General features: G+C 46.8%; 1 protein-coding gene across 3 annotated transcripts in view; it reads left to right on the top strand.

Annotated features, from left to right (window-relative positions):
- The window catches only part of LOC111138933 (ASH1 like histone lysine methyltransferase), a 189099-nt gene that overhangs the window by 136302 nt on the left and 34676 nt on the right, over positions 1 to 18121 (top strand). For all 3 annotated transcript variants that reach the window (XM_022490937.1, XM_022490935.1, XM_022490936.1), the window contains 2 exons: positions 16407 to 16480; positions 18021 to 18066. In XM_022490937.1, coding sequence (XP_022346645.1) covers positions 16407 to 16480; positions 18021 to 18066 — 120 coding nt within the window. The remainder of the gene's footprint in view (positions 1 to 16406; positions 16481 to 18020; positions 18067 to 18121) is intronic.

Below are 18121 nucleotides of genomic sequence, written 5' to 3'. Positions count from 1 at the left end.
CAGAGAGGCAGGCAGAGAGAGAGAGAGAGGGAAGCAGGCTCCCTGCTGAGCAGAGAGCCCGATGCGGGACTCGATCCCAGGACCCCGAGATCATGACCTGAGCCGAAGGCAGCGGCTTAACCCACTGAGCCACCCAGGCGCCCCTAAAAACATATTTTATTTATGACAACATTTTACTTGATATATTATTTTTTTTTTAAGATTTTATTTATTTATTTGACAGACAGAGATCACAAGTAGGCAGAGAGGCAGGCAGAGAGAGAGAGAGGGAAGCAGGCTCCCTGCTGAGCAGAGAGCCCGATACGGGACTCGATCCCAGGACCCTGAGATCATGACCTGAGCCGAAGGCAGCGGCTCAACCCACTGAGCCACCCAGGCACCCTTGATATATTATTTTTTAAGTAAGCTCTATGTCCAGTGTGAGGCTTAAGCTCAAGACCCTGAGATCAAGAAGAGTTAAACACTGTACGGACTGCCGGCCGGCGCTCCTCTGCAGATTTATTTTAAGGTCGCAGTTCACACCGTCTTGGTGACTGGCACGTCCAAACTCTACAGGGCAGGCTGGAAGCGTGGAGACCCAGGGGAGGGTCAAGGAGTGGGAAGTCAGTCTGTTTTCTTACTAAGGCCTTCAGCTGTTTGGATGAATCCCACCCACATTATGGAGGGTCATCTGCTTGACTCACAATTTAGCAATTTAAATGTTAATTTCATCTAACAGTTAACCTTTACAGACACATCTAGAATTATGTTTGACCCACTCTCTGTGTACTATAACTGAGCCAAGTTGATACAGAAAATTGATCATCACCAGAGCTCCGTGTACTAAAACCCACTGCATAGTATCCTTAAAAAGAATGTACTTTATGGTATGTGGATTATGCCTCAGAAAGCTGTTATCTTGAAAGTGTAGTTACATTGTTTTAATCAGGCATATGTTAAAATTATAGTGATTACCCAATGCAAAAGAAAAATTCTGATGCCTTGAGTCTTACACGGAAAGGTATTTTTTTCTTATTTCAATTCAGTTAATTAACATATAATGTATCATTAGTTTCAGTGGTAGAGGTCAGTGATACATCAGTCTCAGTCTTACTATCATACCCAGCGCTCACTACATGGCCTGCCTTCCTTAAGGCCCATCACCCAGCTACCCCACCCCTCACGGGTACTTTTAAATATGAATTGAAACACTTATGTGTGGATTAAGGGGATAGGTTCAATGAAAGAACTTTAAGCGTGAAAAAATATATAATACTGAGACAAAAACCTCAAAACCTTGGGCACTGAATTTGTAATGAGCACTCTTCATCAACATTTCACATCTGTTGTCCCAGTGTATTGCCAAAGATGACATCCTGGGGCGCCTGGGTGGCTCAAGTGGGTTAAAGCCTCTGCCTTCGGCTCGGGTCATGATCCCGGGGTCCTGGGATCGAGCCCCGTGTCGGGCTCTCTGCTCCGCGGGGAGCCTGCTTCCTCCTCTCTCTCTGCCTGCCTCTCTGCCTGCTTGTGATCTCTGTCTGTCAAGTAAATAAATAAAATCTTTAAAAAAAAAAAAAAAAAAAGATGACATCCTGTGTGACTCTCGGGGGAGAATTTGTACAGGCTTAGGCCTCATTTCCTCCATTTTGCCCAGTGCACTTTTCCCCTTTACTACGTCTGCTTTGTGTCCTTTTGCTATAATGAAGAGCAGCTAAGTATGGCCACAGGCTGAGTCCTGTGAGTCAGCAACCCTGAAGGTGGCCTTGGGGGCCTGCACACCCCTGCGAGTGGAACTCGGACGTCTTGCTCCCCGATCCCCGTCTTCCAGCTGGACGACCTGAGCAGCGTCGCCGCGCACGCTGCGTCTCCACGTCTTCGTGTGCCGCGCTTACTCCCAGCCTGGGCTGTGAGGATCAAGGAACATTTATGTTGCACTTGACACAGAGCGAATACCCTTTCCCCTTGATTTGCTGTAAGTGACAGTGAGAAGGGCAAAGCCATCCCACTCATTTCCAGAAAGCAGGTATCTGTAGAAAGAAGGAAATAGTAAAGAGTGGAAGTCGATAAGATACTGAACAGACAGTAAGGAAACGAGTTCAAAAAGCGACGTAATTGACAAGCTCTGGGTGCGGGAGCAGGAGCAGGTGGAGGCCGCGCGGACTCTCGGCCTCGGTCCTGTCGGTCCTGCGGTTGTGAAGAGGCCGGTAAAGAGACGTTAGGAATAACTTTATGCCCATTCACTTAGCAATGTATATGAAATGGGTAAATCCCTTAAAAAATACAGCTTAAGGGGCGCCTGGGTGGCTCAGTGGGTTAAGCCACTGCCTTCGGCTCAGGTCATGATCTCAGGGTCCTGGGATCGAGCCCCGCATCGGGCTCTCTGCTCGGCAGGGAGCCTGCTTCCCCCTCTCTCTGTCTCTGCCTGCCTCTCTGTCTACTTGTGATCTCTCTCTGTCAAATAAATAAATAAAATCTTTAAAAAAAAATACAGCTTAAATAATTCAAAAAGAAATAGAATTTCAGAATGTCTGAATAGCCTGTATCATTTAAGGAAATTTAGTTCTTTACCAAATCCTACACGTAAAAAACTGCAGAACGAAATGGCTTCCCTCGTGAGCTGTTTCGTCCCTGAGAAAAAATAACGCCAACCTTACACAAAAGCTTCCAGAAAGTGGAGGACACTTCCCAGCTCACTCTGTGAGGCTAACATAATCCTGGTAAAGAACCTGACAAAAACTTGATGGGAAGAAACAGCTACGGAAGGAAGTTGAGCATAGACCGTGTAGACATACAGGCAGAAACTCTTGGAGTTTCAGTCTCGCAGAAGGCATCGGAAGTAAACGTTACCGCTGGTGAAGTGTGCAGTGTGTCCTCCTGAAGTTGGAAAGAAGGTAAAAATGTCCACCGTCGCTGCTTCTGTCCGGCATTATTCTGGATATTCCAGCCGGCGTGGTAAGGCGGGAGATGAATAGGAGTCATAAAGTCCGGGAAGGAAGAAGTGAACCTGCTCTGCTCGCACATTACGTGATGATAAGATCCAGAGAAGTACCCCAAAACCTGTTACAGCCTTTTAGCAAAGTTACCGGAAACAGAATCAGTGTATAAGAATCAATTCGTAGTCTCACAAGAGTAAACCTGCCCTTTCCGCACCAGCCGGCAAGGGTGGTCCTTGGTGTTTACCGAGAAGTTGGAAACCGTCCGTGTGATAAGCTGCGTCCGTGCGCTTCACAGCCACTTTGCTCGCGGCTCCCTCAACTCGGAAGCTGCCGAGCTGCCCTTGTCGGCGGGCAGAGAACCGGCACAGCCAGGCGATGGGATGTTACCCACCACTAAAACGAGATGAGCTGTCAAGCCCTGAAAAGACACTGAGCAACGTTAAAATCATTGTACTGAGAGAAAGAAGCCGGTGTGGAAAGGCTACATACGGTGTATGATTCCGCTGTATGATGCTCTGGAAAAGCCAGAACCACAGAGACCTTGATAATACCAGCGGCTGAGGGTAAAATAGGGATGGGCCCACAGAGCACAGAGATTTTTATTTTTAGGTCAGTGACGCTATTCTGTATGACACAGTAGTGGTTGGATACCTGTCGTTACTACATGTCTCCAAGCCATAGCATGCACAAGAGCGAGCCCTCACGTAAACTGGGACTCGGTGAGAGTGACGTGTCCGTGTGGTTCAGTAGCTGTTAACCAGCGTGCCGCTCTGGTCAGGGGTGTCGATGACAGGGTGCGCTGCGGTGTGTGGGGGCAGTCTGTATTTTGGAAATCTCTGTCGGTTGTTCAGTACTGCTTTGAACCTAAAACTGCTCTAAAATATAAAGTCTATTAAAAAAAAACTTAATAGTGTAATAAAACTAAAGTAATTAGAAATAAATTTATCCAAAAATAGGCAAAAACTTTATACTGAAAATTAAAACATTTATCAGGGAGATTAAAGAAGACCTAAGTACACGGAGAAATGTGCCACGTTTAGAGACGTTGTGACGTTCCATGCAGTGTACCTTGTTACCAGCAGGCTCTTCTGTAAACATGGATGAGCTGATTTTTCTGAAATTTATATGGAGAGGCAACGAACCTAGAACATTCAAAGTGATCTTTAAAAAAATGTCTTCTGGGATGCCTGGGTGGCTCAGTTGGTTGGGCAGCTGCCTTCGGCTCAGGTCATGATCCCAGCGTCCTGGGATCGAGTCCCACATCGGGCTCCTTGCTCATCGGGGAGCCTGCTTCTCCCTCTGCCTCTGCCTGCCATTCTGTCTGCCTGTGCTTGCTCTCTCTCTCTGACAAATAAATAAATAAAATCTTTAAAAAAAAAAAAAAATGTCTTCTTTTTGCCCCAAGACTTGCATTATCTGCCAGAGTAACTGTAAAGCAAGTTTAAACTTTAAATTAGCTTTAGAAGGGCGTAGGTGGAGCACACAACTTTTGATCTCAGGGTCATGAGTTCAAGCCCCACATTGGGCATAGAGCCCTCTAAAAAAAAAAAAAACAGTAATAATAATTCTTTTTTTTTTTTAATAAATAGGGGTCCTTGGGAGGCTCTGTTGGTTGGGCATCTGACTCTTGGTTTCAGCTCGGGTCATGAACTTGGGGTCTTGAAATTGAGCCCCATATCAGGCTCCGTGCTGAGTGGAGTCTGCTTGGGATTCTCTCTCTCCCCCTCCCTCTGCCCCCTCCGCCCCCTGCTCACGTGCTCTCTAATATAATAAAGTGACGTGCCAGTAGAACCGGTCTGTGGGACAGAGTAGATAGCCCAGAAGGAGACCCGCACGTTGTGGTCGTGGGGTTTGCGCACGGGCACCAGAGCGACCGAGCAGGACGTGCTGCAGCCGTGCATCCAAGGTGTGTCCTTGCGGGTGGCTCAGCTCCGACACCGGCCTTGTGGCAGGGCCAGGCAGGGCCTGGCGCGGGTCGCAGACTGAAATGTAAATGCTAGAATTACGAAGTTTCTAGAAGAAAGCATAGGATATCTCCACAACCTGCGTGTAGTCAAAGGTTTCTTAGATGGGACACAGAAGGCAGTAGCTACAAAAGAAAGCGCTGATAGATTGTACCTTGACAAAATGGAGACGTGTTCAACAAAGACAGTATTATAAAAACAGACAGAGCACAAATTGGGAGAAAATACTCAAACTGTATATATCGTGAATACATAAAGAACTCCTACAAATGAATTTTTTTAAGTTTTTTTTTTCGTTGTTTTATTTTTTTAAACACACAACCCAATTTTGAAGTGAAGATTTGAACACACTTTACCAAGAGAAATGTACACACTGCCAATAAACATGTGAAAAAGACCCACCCACCATAACTCATCAAAGAATTGCAAACAAAAGCTACCATGAGTTGGCATAACCACAGTGTTTACAGACAACTGTGGGAGAGTAAGATGGCACCACTTTTTTTTAGAAGCCCTGGCAGGGGCGCCTGAATGGCTCAGTGGGTTAAGCCTCTGCCTTCGGCTCAGGTCATGATCTCAGGATCCTGGGATCGAGCCCCGAGTCGGGCTCTCTGCTCAGTAGAAAGTCTACTTCTCCCTCTCCCTCTGCCCCTCCCCCTGCTCATGTTCTTTCTCTCAAATAAGTAAGTAGTATCTTTAAAAGGAAACTAAAGCTCTGGCAGCTTTTGTAAGAGTAAATAAACCTACCAGAGAGAAATCAGGACATAACGTCTGTAAGAACGTTCATGACACCGTCATTCATCATGGCGTAAACTAGAGATAGTCCAGGTGTCCGTCAGCACAGCGGACACGCAGACAGTGCGTTCCTGTACGGACTGTGAGCAGCAGCTAACAGGGAAAAAGATTAGGATTGACATGCTTTCGCCTCGTGGAAAATGAAGTAGGTATACTTTTCCCTGTTCTGATAAATATGAGTAAAAACATAAGAAGGTCTTATTACAATGTCATGTTTTCCATATCCTATATAAAAAGGAGACTCTAGGGGCACCTGGGTGGCTCAGTGGGTTAAGCCTCTGCCTTCGGCTCAGGTCATGATCTCAGGGTCCTGGGATCGAGCCCCACATCGGGCTCTCTGCTTGGCAGGGAGCCTGCTTCCCTCTCTCTCTCTCTCTCTGCCTCTCTGCCTCTCTGTCTACTTGTGATCTCTGTCTGTCAAATAAATAAATAAAATCTTAAAAAAAAAAAGAGAGAGAGAGACTCTAAAAAGTGGAGAGGAGGAGGCAGACCAACTAGGGACTGAAGGGACTGAGGGGACAAGTCCTTGGAGGTGTCCTCTCACCTCGTCATACTGAGGTAAAACCTTGAGGAGCCTGGCCACCTGGAAATGCTGCTGGGAGCAGAAAACCCCCGTGAAGAAAACCCTGCTTTCTGCAGTGGGAAGTACGGGAAGAGTCAGCCTCGCAAGACAGGAAACTTTTAGACCATATCCTCCATGCTCTAGTTAGACATGGCAGAAAAAACTGTTACCCTCCCCACACTCATACCAGCAGGTGCCCAGTGGGAAGCCTCAGCTTCCCTCCCCAGTCGGCAGTAATAAGTGTCCCACCATGGTCCACCAGCCTGTCTGATGACAGGGGAAGGCCACAGGAGTCAGACTTCAACCATCCTCCAGTAGTAACATGGCCTCTCCCACCATCCCCCAGCAGTACCGACCTACCAGCCCTTGGGTCTCAGTGGAGGTCAGGTGGGGGCCTCCGAACTGGTAATCCCTGGACATCTGACTCCCTTCTCTTGCTGGAGCGGTTTTGGGAAAGGCCAGCCAAAATAGAAGGTTTATGTAAAATTCAGAACCTGGTAACATGATAAATGTCTAGGTTTAAAGTGAAAATCGTATGTCATACTAAGAACCAGGGAGATCTTAAATAATTTTTTCTTAAGATTTTATTAATTTGAGAGAGCAAGCCAAAGAAAGAGCGCAGGCATGAGCAGGGGCAGAGGGAGAGAGAGAAGCAGACTCCCCGAGGCGGGGCTCCATCCCAGGACCCCGGGACCATGACCTGAGCCGAAGGCAGATGCTCAACCCACTGAGCCACCAGGTGCCCCTTAAACTGAACTTCAAAAGGCAATCAGTACACCAACATCAGGAGGTTAGAACCACCCAAAAAAGATTTTAAAGCATTTAGATTTCTTTTCTTTTTTTTAAGATTTTATTTGTTTATTTGACAGAGATCACAAGTAGGCAGAGAGGCAGGCAGAGAGAGAGGAGGAAGCAGGCTCCCCGCTGAGCAGAGAGCCTGATGCGGGTCTCGATCCCAGGACCCTGGGATCATGACCCGAGCCGAAGGCAGAGGCTTAACCCACTGAGCCACCGGGTGGCCCACATTTAGATTTCTTTTTTAAAAAACTATCCCCCCCACACACACACACTCCAGCAAGCAATAATGAATATGCTTGAAACGTGGAAACAACAAAGCCTCAGCAAGGAGATGGAAAGAAAGACCAAGTCGGAATTTTAGAATTGGAAGGTGCAGCCAAGGCTTCGGGGTGCTCTCAGCAGCAAGATGCAGGAGAAGGAGGAAGAGCTCGGTCCTGTCTGAGTGGAAGAGAACATAGACCTGAGAAAGACAAGAGCCCGAGGCATCCCGGCCACTGGCGAGTCTGTCCTCAGCGTCCGGAAGGGGGAGGGAGCGCGGAGATGAGCTCGGCTGGGTGAGCAATGGCTGAGGACTTGCAGGTTCGGGGGCAGACACGAAGCTCCATGGACGTCGACGACGGAGCCCAGCAGGACGCACTCGAGGAGACCCCTGTGGGACGCACAGCCTCGTTGGAGCTCAGCCCGCCGCAGACCCGGCCGCTGTGAATCGGAGAGAAGTGGACCCTGCCCGTCAGCAGAGGGCAGTTCAGACGGGAGGGGACTGCTCGTCTGAGTGCAGGAGACGGCAGAAGGTTCTCCAAGTGCCGAAAGAGGACTTGTCTGGCTAGAATTGTAAGCCCAGTGGAAGAATCCTCAGGAATGAAGAGGGAATCACAGCCTTCCTGGGTGGAGGAGAATGTCTAACGAGTGTGTTGCCAGTAGACCTCCCCTGGGTAAGGAAGGTCTAAACAGGAAGGAAATACCAGAGGGGACCGTGGACTGCCAGGAAAACAGAAGGAACAGTAAGTACGTTTACGGGCATATGTGGTAGGCTTTCCTTCTCCTTTGGAGTCTCCCAAGTAACTCTTTAATAAATGAAGCACAAAATTTTAACACTGCTATATTTTTAAAAAACGTACTGAGTCACCCATTTAAAGCATACAGTGTTTTTTGGTGCATTATGTCATTAATATTTTTAACTCGTCGTAAGATATGCGTAACTTAGAATTTGTATTTTCCATTTCCGTTTCTCCGTGTAAGGCTCAGCAGCATTGAGCACGTTCACATTATTGTGCAACCACGACCCCATGCCCCTCCAGAATTTTTTCATCACCCCAGAGCAAAACTTGGTGCCCATTAAATGATAATTGCCCATTGCCCCAGACTCTGGTAACTACTGTTCTTTTTATCCCTATGAATTCGACTATTTAGGCGCCTATTATGGTGGAGTCCTTAACAATATTGTCCGTTGGGGTCTACCGTATTTCACTTAGCATAATGCCCTTGAGGTTCTTCTTCTGTGTTGTAGCACCTGTGAAGCTTTCAGTCCTTTGTAAAGCTGCGTAGTCTCCCCGTGTACTCACACTCCGTATTTTGTTTATCCCTTCGTCCGCCGACAGATGTCTCTGTTGTTTCCTCCTTCTTGCAGCTGTGAATAACGCTGCTGTGAACCTTGGTTTACAATTCTCTGTTGAGGACCCCGCGTTCAGTTCTTTTGTGTGTGTGCCCAGCAGTGGGGCCGCTGGCTCCTCCGGTGAGTCTCCGCTTGGTTTCGGGAACTGCTGTGCTGTTCTCCACAGCAGCTGCTCCACCTTCACCGCCACCAGCCAGTCTCGAGAGCCGTGTCCCCACGTCTTCAGTAACGCTCATCACTTTGTGTGACTTTTCCTAGTAGCCATCCTGGTGGGCGTGCAGCGGTGTCCCCTGTGGGTCTGATTTGCATTTCCCTAATAGTGACACTGAGCAGCTCTTCATGCGCTCTCGGCCACTCGGCTGTCTGCAGTGACGTGTGCTCGGGGCTTGTCCACTTTTGAATTGAGTTATCTGTTCCTTGTTGAGCCTCAGGAGTTCCGCACGGATCCCGGGTATCAATCGCTTATCGGATATGTCATAAATAGACTGTATGACATGGGCAGGGAAGTGCACAGAATGTACAAACGTGGAAGCAAAGGGGATACATTTCATTACACCAACTACCGCACAGAAGGGAGCGGCTCTAGTAATCAGGGTCGAATGTGGTTGTGGACGAAGCTGTGTTACAGTTACAGATTTTTGGGGCGCCTGGGTGGCTCAGTGGGTTAAAGCCTCTGCCTTCAGCTCGGGTCATGATCTCGGGGTCCTGGGATCGAGCCCCGCATCGGGCTCTCCGCTCAGCGGGGAGCCTGCTTCCTCCTCTCTCTCTGCCTGCCTCTCTGCCTGCTTGTGATCTCTGTCAAATAAATAAATAAAATCTTTAAAAAAAAAAATAAAGTTACAGATTTTCAAGTGGGGTTTAGAGTAAGGGGGGGGGGGGGGCGCCCGGCTGGCTCAGTCAGTAGAGCATGCGACTCTTGATCTTGGGGTCACGATTTTGAGCCCCGTGTTGGATATAGACCTTACTTGAATAAATAAAACTTAAAAAGACAACTGAGGCAACGGTTAAGTCGGTTGAGAGAATTCAGTCTCAGCGGAGAGAAGCGGCGTGCGAGAATGTAAAAGCAGGAGGGAGCCGGTTGTAGTTACGAAATTGCTGGTGCGGCCATTACGGAGAATGTGTGGAAGATCCTCAGAAAATGAAAAATCGAGTGATCATGTGGTCCAGCAGCTCCACTTCCGGGAACGTATCCAAAGGAAACGAAAACACTAGCTCTGATGTCTGTCCCGTGCTCACAGCAGCATCGTCTGTGGTCTGCAGCCGTGGAAGCCGCCGGACGGGTAGAGAAGAGGCAGCTCTGCGGGCAGTAGAGTGTTCCTGGGCTTTGTTTGAAAAGAGGGGAAGAGAGACAAAAGAGAAAGAGAGTCTTGCCATTTGTGACAACATGGATGGACCTCAAGGGCGTCATGTTCGGTGAAATAAGCCAAAGACAAATAGTTCGCAGCCTCACGTATGCGTGGAGTCGGAAAAACAAACTCACAGAGGGCGCCTGGGGCGGGCGCCTGGCTGGCCTGGTCGGAGAGCACGCGAGCCTCGCTCTGGGGGTTGTGGGTTCGAACACCGTGGTAATGTAGAGATGACTTGAAAATACGATAATAACAAAGCAAAAATCTGTTGTAAAAGGGGGGGCTGGTGGTCAGCTTTGTGGTCACCAGAAGCAAGGGGCGTGAGGAGGGGTGACGGGAGAAAGACGGTCCGCAGTCGAAAGCCGCTGCACGCCAGGCCCACGCGGAGGCTGCGGGGCACAGCACGGTGACCACGGCGAGCCCCGCTGCGGCCCCGGCACACTGCGCGCCGTAAGCGAGCCCCGTCCCGGGTGCGTGGACATCGCAGTGAGTCAGAGGGGAGATGAGTTAGCTGGTGTGAAGGGGAAATTGTGCGTAGGAAGAGTTTAATTCGAGAAGCAGTGGAGGCGGCGGGGATTAAGGGAGCACTTGTCCTGAAAACAAACCTGCAGGGAAGGGTGATCTGCTGCTTTACAGGGTTGAGAGAAAACAGTGGGGACACGCCGCTGGCTCCGTCCCCAGGAGCAGGTGACGCGATCTCAGGGTTGTGAGTTGGAGCTCCACGTTGAGTGTAGAGCTTACTAAAAATTTTTCAAAATTTTTTGAAGATTTTATTTGTTTACTTGCCAGATCACAAACAGGCAGAGAGCCCGATGCGGGGCTCCATCCCCGGACCCTGACATCATGACCTGAGCCAAAGGCAGAGGCACAACCCACTGAGCCACCCAGGTGCCCCAGAAATTTTTAAAATCTTAAGTAAATGAATAAATAAATGAGAACAGCTGGGGCCATTTGTCCAGGCTCATGCCAGAGGATACATATTCGCATTCATTCATCCGGAAATACTTGTTCGATACCTGCTTTTTGATCACTCAGTTTTCTAGATGTTTGGGACACACCAGTAAGCAGAGCAGGTGAATATCCTTGCTTTCGTGGGGCTAACAGTTTTCCACTGGGAAGAAAATCCCACTGTCCGTGTCCACTGGGTTGCACCTATATTCCCTCAGGCTGACAAAACCAGAAGCTCAAATTCTACTTGTGATTTGTTCAGTGAAACTTAAACAGTTTCCTGTAAGTATCCTTGATCATTATTTATAACCTCCTTAATGGCACACATTTCACTGATACACTATTCCTTTCAGTGAACTAGTGCTACAGGCTTTCTCGGGGATTCCGGGACACTTTCACAGAGCAGCGAAGACAGACAGTGCTTGCTGTGGTCGGACGACGCTCCAAGCCAGTGCTCGGGGCGCGTGTGAACCCGGTGAGCTGTAGCTGAAGTCAGTCACTTTATTCTTGGTTTTAGGAAAGAAAAAAAAGCCAGTAGGGACGCCTGGGTGGCTCAGTCGGTTAAGCCTTCGGCTCGAGTCGGGTCATGATCCCAGGGTCCTGGGTCCGAGTCCTGCATCATTGGGCTCCCTGCTGGGCGGGAAGCCTGCGTCTCCCTCTGCCTCTGCCCGCTGCTCCCCCTGCTTGTGTGCTCTCTCTCGCTCTCTGATGAATAAGTAAATAAAATCTTTAAAAAAAAAGAAAAGGCCAAGTTTTTGTCAAATTTTAAGATCTCTTCTAGAACTTGTTATTTTTCTCCTTTCTGTTGGGAACTGCCCTCACCTCCGCATTGCTCTTTGCCCGGTCGCCCTCACAGCGTTCTGCGCGTGTGATGTTCCGCCTCGGGGTCCGCTTTCACTTCCTCCTGTGTCGGGAGTGACTTCGTGACAGAAAATCTCTGTGACTTCCCCCTTTCAGACTGCAAGGTCAGCCCAGGCTCCTGAGCTTCCGTAGTGTCTGTCCTCTTTAAAATGACTTCGTTGCGCAAATTCAGTTTTCTTTTATTTTCGTTTTAAGATTTTATTTATTTGAGAGAGAGAATGAGAGAGCATGAGAGGGGAAGGGCAGAGGGAGAAGCAGAGTCCCTGCTGAGCAGGGAGCCTGATGTGGGGCTCGATCCCACAACTCCAGGATCACGACCTGAGCGGAAGGCAGTAGCTCAACTGACTGAGCCAGCCAGGCGCCCCTATTAATTTATTTTAGAGAAAGAGAGAAACCAGGGGAAGGGGCAGAGGGAAAGAGTATCCAAGCCAACTCCCACTCCCAAATTGGGGCACCACGTCACGACCCATGAGACTGTCACCTGAGCAGAAACCAAGAGTCAGATGCTAAATCGACTGAGCCACCCAGACACCCCAAGAAAGTTGTTTTTTTTTTTTAGGATTTTATTTATTTATTTGACAGACAGAGATCACAAGCAGGCAGAGAGACAGTCTGAGAGGGAGGGGGAAGCAGGCTTCCCGCTGAGCAGAGAGCCCCTGCGGGACTCGATCCCAGGACCCCAAGATCATAACCTGAGCCGAAAGCAGAGGCTTAACCCACTGAGCCACCCAGGCGCCCCGAAAGTATTCTTTTTTTAAATTTTTAAGATTTTTATTCTTTTATTTGAGAGATTGGGGGGGCAGAAGGAGAGTGAGAAGCAGACTCCCCATGGAGCAGGAAGCCCAGTGTGGGGCTCAATCCCAAGACCCTAGGATCTGACCTGAGCCAAAGGCAGACGCTTAACCGACCAAGCCACCCAGGTACCCCATTGAGAAAGCATTCTTTTTAAAAATTTATAACTTTAAATCTTTTTAAAAATTTATATAACTTTAAATTCTTTAAAAATTATAAAGTTATAATTTAAAAAATTATAACTTCGGGGGGCGCCTGGGTGGCTCAGTGGGTTAAAGCCTCTGCCGTTAGCTCAGGTCGTGATCTCAGGGTCCTGGGATGGAGCCCTGTGTCAGGTTCTCTGCTCAGCAAGTGGCCTGCTTCCCCCGACCACCGCCTGCCTCTCTGCCTACTTGTGATCTCTGCCAAATAAATAAGTAAAATCTTCAAAAAAAATTTATAACTTACTGGCTTCTCCCTCACTGTTTTATACCTTCTACAGAAAACACATTAGACACTGCTGGCAAAAAAAAAAAAAAGAAAGAGTCAATTCTTTACATTAAGGGGCTTATCATATCTGCTGAGGATCAATTTTGTCTTTTTAAAAAATTGTATTTATATTGTTAAGAAACACTACATATTTGCAAAGCAATTGTTGTAGTAGAGAAGGGCATGAATTACAGATAAATCTTCCCCTACCAGAGATATAATAACTTAGTATATACCCTCTCAAACTTTTTCCTTTATAAATATCTGTCTTCCAACAATTTACTGTAAAATTTTTCAGTAGACAGAGGCCTCTGGGGCACCTGGGTGGCTCAGTCAGTTCAGTGGCCTACTTTTGGCTCCGGCTCCGGTCTTGATCTCAGGGTCCTGGGTGCAAGCCCTGGATTGGGCTCCACGCCGGGTGTAGAGCCTACTTAAAAAACTTTAAAAACTAAACAATAAGAAAAAATTGAAAACACTCTATAGTGAATGTGCAGTATCCCATCACTAAATTTTGTCATTAGCATTTGACCTGGATTTATGTATCCATCCGTTAGTCCACCTGAGTTTGGGGGGCACGCCGCAGTAAATCACAGACAATGATGCACCTCCCCTAAATATTTCAGCACTCATGTCAGAACCAAGGTCTCAGGGGCAGAGGGGGAAGGAGAAGGAGTCTCAAGCAGACTTCCCGCTGAGTGTGGAGCCTGGTGCAGGGCTCCATCCGTGACCCCAAGTTCGTGACCTAAACCAAAACCAAGAGTTGGCTGCCCAACCAACTGAGCCACCAGGCCCCCAATTTATTTATTTATTTATTTATTTATTTATTTATTTATTTATTTATTTATTTATTTATTTATTTATTTATTTTAAGGTTTATTTATCCGTTTGAAAGAGAGATTGAGCACGAGCATGGGGAGGGCCAGAGAGAAGGTAGAGAACCTCAGGAAGATCCCGTGGGGCCAGTGAGAGACTTGCAACCGCACATCCAGCTAAGCCACCGAGGCGCCCCACGAAGAGCTCTTAAATGTTTCAAAGTGTTTTTTTCTTAATGAGTTCATCCCGTATTTTTTCTTTTTTTGCAACTTGGAGAATGTTTCCATTTGAGTACATGTGTACCTCATTTTATCTCTCCAGTTGCGTATTCTTACGTGAACGTACCAGAGTTTGCTGATCTTTGACTTCGCGTTGTCTCCGCTTCCTCACAGCCGACTCTGCAGTCAGGCGTTCGGCTTTGCTTCCCTGTGCAGGAGACTCTGGGCTGCTACCAGCCGCAGACCTTGTCTCGTGTTACTCTGACTCACAAGTTTCTTCTTCCGCAATATACCTGTAATCCATGCTCGTGTGTCTTCAGATTTGTCAGATAAACTCATTACACATTATATGTTAACATAAATAGCATATTTTTATGAGAAATAACTTTTCCAAAGAAAAATTCCATGCGGAAAGTGACTTTATTTTCTATTTTTGCAAATTTCATTGATGTCTAATTTAATATAAGTCAACTGAATTTTCTCATCCATTTTTGCAGTCTCTTATGATGTTACTTTGGCTTAAGTACATAAAGAAATCTGTCTCCATGTAGGTAATAAATAAGTTATAAAGGATAGGAGTATTTTCATAATTCAGATAATTCTTCTTGGACACTCTAGCAAAATATAAATGTAATAGTTCCTTAGAGGTGAGTTGCAACGTAGAATATGAAATCGGTTAACTTTTTGTTTTCTGTTCCATTAAAGTCCATTGGTCTCTGTTGGAATGTAAATGGATTCTCTACCCAGGTGTGATTTTACCACTTCACGTGGGTCATTAAGAAATTCCGGTTCCCTGAATTGTGTTGCTCTTCCATTCCCTGTGTGCGTCCAGAACCATTCGCATCTGTCAGTCCTCCCGCTCGCTTTATGAGGAGAGTTGAAGGATTGGAAAACTAAAGATTCTCGTGGTTGGACACAAGTTTTCCAGATCTCCAGTATTCACTTCAAACTCAGTTTTATCACTGGAGACAGATACGTTCCGTTGTTTCTTGAAGTAACAAGCTCACTTCGCTCGTCCTCACGCTCTAAGTCCGAATAACGTAGTCACTCGGTTGTGCCTTCACGGACACGGAGCACATTCCCGGGAAGAAGCTTGTCCAGCTCGCGTGTGCGCAGGCGCGTGCTGGACTCGGCCGCCCAGGCTGCGGCCCGGGTGCTGTCTGCATCCTTCCGTGGCGCCTTGCAGAATAGCAGCATTTTTGGCTTGTGGGTCAAGACTTAACACATTAATTTTTGAGACACTGGCATGGTTCATGTCCATTAGTTCCATTCTTCTAGTACAGCGTTCCGCTTGCCTTGATTCCTACTACGATGCCAGCGTTCTTACTCACCATTGCTTTTACAGCATTGGGACAAACGTCAGCGTAGTGAAGATGGCGTGTAACGCCTTAGTGGTACCAGTATAGCAGTAGATGCATGGTACTTAGTAGTGGTGAGACAGTCTTTGCCCCTTGGATCCCTCGTATTCACAGAGCTTTGAGAACTGCTCGGCTAGAGTCAGTCGGTGACAGGGTGAATACCCAGGTAACAAGAAGTTTAGCTTCCTGCGAGAAACGAGTTTACTAAAGGGCAGAAGGGTCAGAGAGTAAGGAAACTGAAGCGTCCTCTTCAAGGTAGAAAAGGGCTTTTGACTTTTACTAGTAGTACTTCTTGGGGGTGGGGGTTAACATTGTAAATTTGAATGTAAATACTCTTTTTTTTTTTTAATTTTATTTATTTATTTGACAGAGAGATCACAAGTAGGCAGAGAGGCAGGCAGAGAGAGAGGAGGAAGCAGGCTCCCTGCTGAGCAGAGAGCCCGATGTGGGGCTCGATCCCAGGACCCTGGGATCATGACCTGAGCCAAAGGCAGAGGCTTTAACCCACTGAGCCACCCAGGTGCCCCGAATGTAAATACTCTTGATTTATTTAAATTCAGGGACTCCTGTTTTAGAAAATCTTATACTTCCCGTTTTTACAGACAGTCTCATAGTATGTATAATAATGTTGGAGAACACTGCCAGATGCTGTAGTTAATAATTTTAATACTCCAACAATTTTTAGTTTTAGTTGGCTTCATAATGACCTGTGTATTTTTTGGTAGTAAGTTTGCCGTGTTCGTTGTTTTATGTAGGCTGCTATCAAAACATCCCTTTAGCGTTTACCACCTGGAGCACAATGGAATAGAGTAGCTAAAATTAAAAATTGGTGATGGAAAAGTTCCTAAAATTAAAAATTAAATCTTTATTTTTCTAGTCAGTGCGTATTAGATCTTGTGGCTGTTTGACCCTTTGTATAAATAGATACTGAAATTGATAGTATTTCTTTGTTTCAGGAAAGTATCTGAGGCAAAAGAGAATTGACTTCCAGCTCCCCTATGACATCCTTTGGCAGTGGAAGCACAATCAGGTACAGGGCCTGCCTCCTCTCCCAGGTTTCCTTCTCAGGGGTGGGTGGAAGGGAGTGCAAGCCTCGCTCCGCCTCCGTGTTATGCTCTGTGCTCTGTGCTCTCATCTTAGGAAGTATCGAGACTGTCCCTGTGAAGGTTAGAGACGAAGAAAAATGAATTTGCATCCATATCTAATGTGACCTCTTTGCCTTTACTCATACTTCAGAATAGCAGTGAGTGTCTGCTTTCCTGGGCAACTTCTGTTCTGGTCTGCACTTTCTCTGTGGTAGCAGAGCTCCGTGCTGTGAGGTTCCTGTTGGATGTACGTCCCAGGACGGTTTAGATGCGCTGCCAGCAGCACTAAGAAATGTCAGGCTTTATTTTTGTTGGCTCCTTCCCATCGGTTTGGAATTTATTTTTCACATACAAAGGAGATTCTCCTACCAAAGGAAACAGGAAAAATGTTTAACATGCATACACTTTTAAAAGATCTTTATGTTGGGAACTAAAAATGGGAAGGTGCTGTTTTTCTCCGCTTCTTCCCTAATGGAAAAGTTTCCCCTGGCAATTTTTGTAGTTAGCCGTAGGCCCAGGCCTCATGTTGAGAACAGGCATCAGGAAATAGAAGTTGTCATAAAAAGGAGGTGAACAGGCTCCTGACCTTTGCCAAAATTCCACCAGAGTTAATTTTGGAAAGCCAGAAGCAGAGGACATTCCCCTCTGCATTCTCTTCTCTTGGTGGCCTCTCTTGAATTCTAAGAGGATCAGTTTGTTAGATATCTGTCTCCGAGCTCATGACCGTGAAGGAGACAGTGCTCTGACGGTCCTGCTGAGAAATGGAGTTGAGCTGTTTTTTGCAGGTTAATACACCCTCACTGAGACCGCAGTGCTGCCTTCGTTCGTCCTGCCTCTTACTGGACAACACTGGCCAGCTGATCACCCCTGTTCTAATACCTTCCTTTTTTCCTTTTTTTTTTTTTTTTTTCTCTGAATGCCTTCTTCATTGCAATGAGAGCTTCCTTTCCTGCCTTCCCTCTCCCCTGTATTCACTAAATTAATTGCCTTAATTAAAATGTGAAAAGTCTTTTTCTGGAATACCCACACTGAAAAGGCCAGGATACTCATCTTTTTAACTTCATGTGCTAGCCAGACCATCTCAACAAGCCCTTTGAGTGTTTTCCTTTCTTTTCATAGAGGCAAACTGAGTCTTAATGTATCCAAAAGAGTAGCCTCGTCCTGCAGGGTCGTTTCCCCGCAGGGTGGTTTGCGTGTGCGCCCGGCCACAGCGTGCACATATTCCCGGGAAGCTCTTCCACGTTCCTTCTCTTGTTGAATCTGTTTCTCTTGTCCTGATCCAGTAAGTCACTTCTTATTTCAGGGTAAAAAGTGAAAGCACCAAGAATTTCCCTCAAGTGTATCCAACCCAGAAAATCTTTCTTATAAATATTCCCATACGAGCAGAGCAAGTGAATAATTTCTTATATTTTTAGTGATTGATGCTGCTGTCTGGTATTTGAAGTTAAATGCTATATCTAGATTTTTCTTTTTTTTTTCTTCTAGCTGTACAAAAAGCCAGATGTCCCACTATATAAAAAAATCCGTTCAAGTGAGTAACTTGAGAGCTATTTTTTTCTGCCTTCATATCATCGGTGTTCTTCTTA

Source organism: Enhydra lutris, unplaced genomic scaffold, assembly GCF_002288905.1.
Source record: "Enhydra lutris kenyoni isolate GAN:26980312 unplaced genomic scaffold, ASM228890v2 scaffoldscaffold94, whole genome shotgun sequence".
NCBI classification, from domain to species: Eukaryota; Metazoa; Chordata; class Mammalia; order Carnivora; family Mustelidae; genus Enhydra; species Enhydra lutris.
The sequence above is the reverse complement of the archived record's forward strand: the minus strand, read 5'-3'. Positions and strand labels throughout refer to the sequence as shown.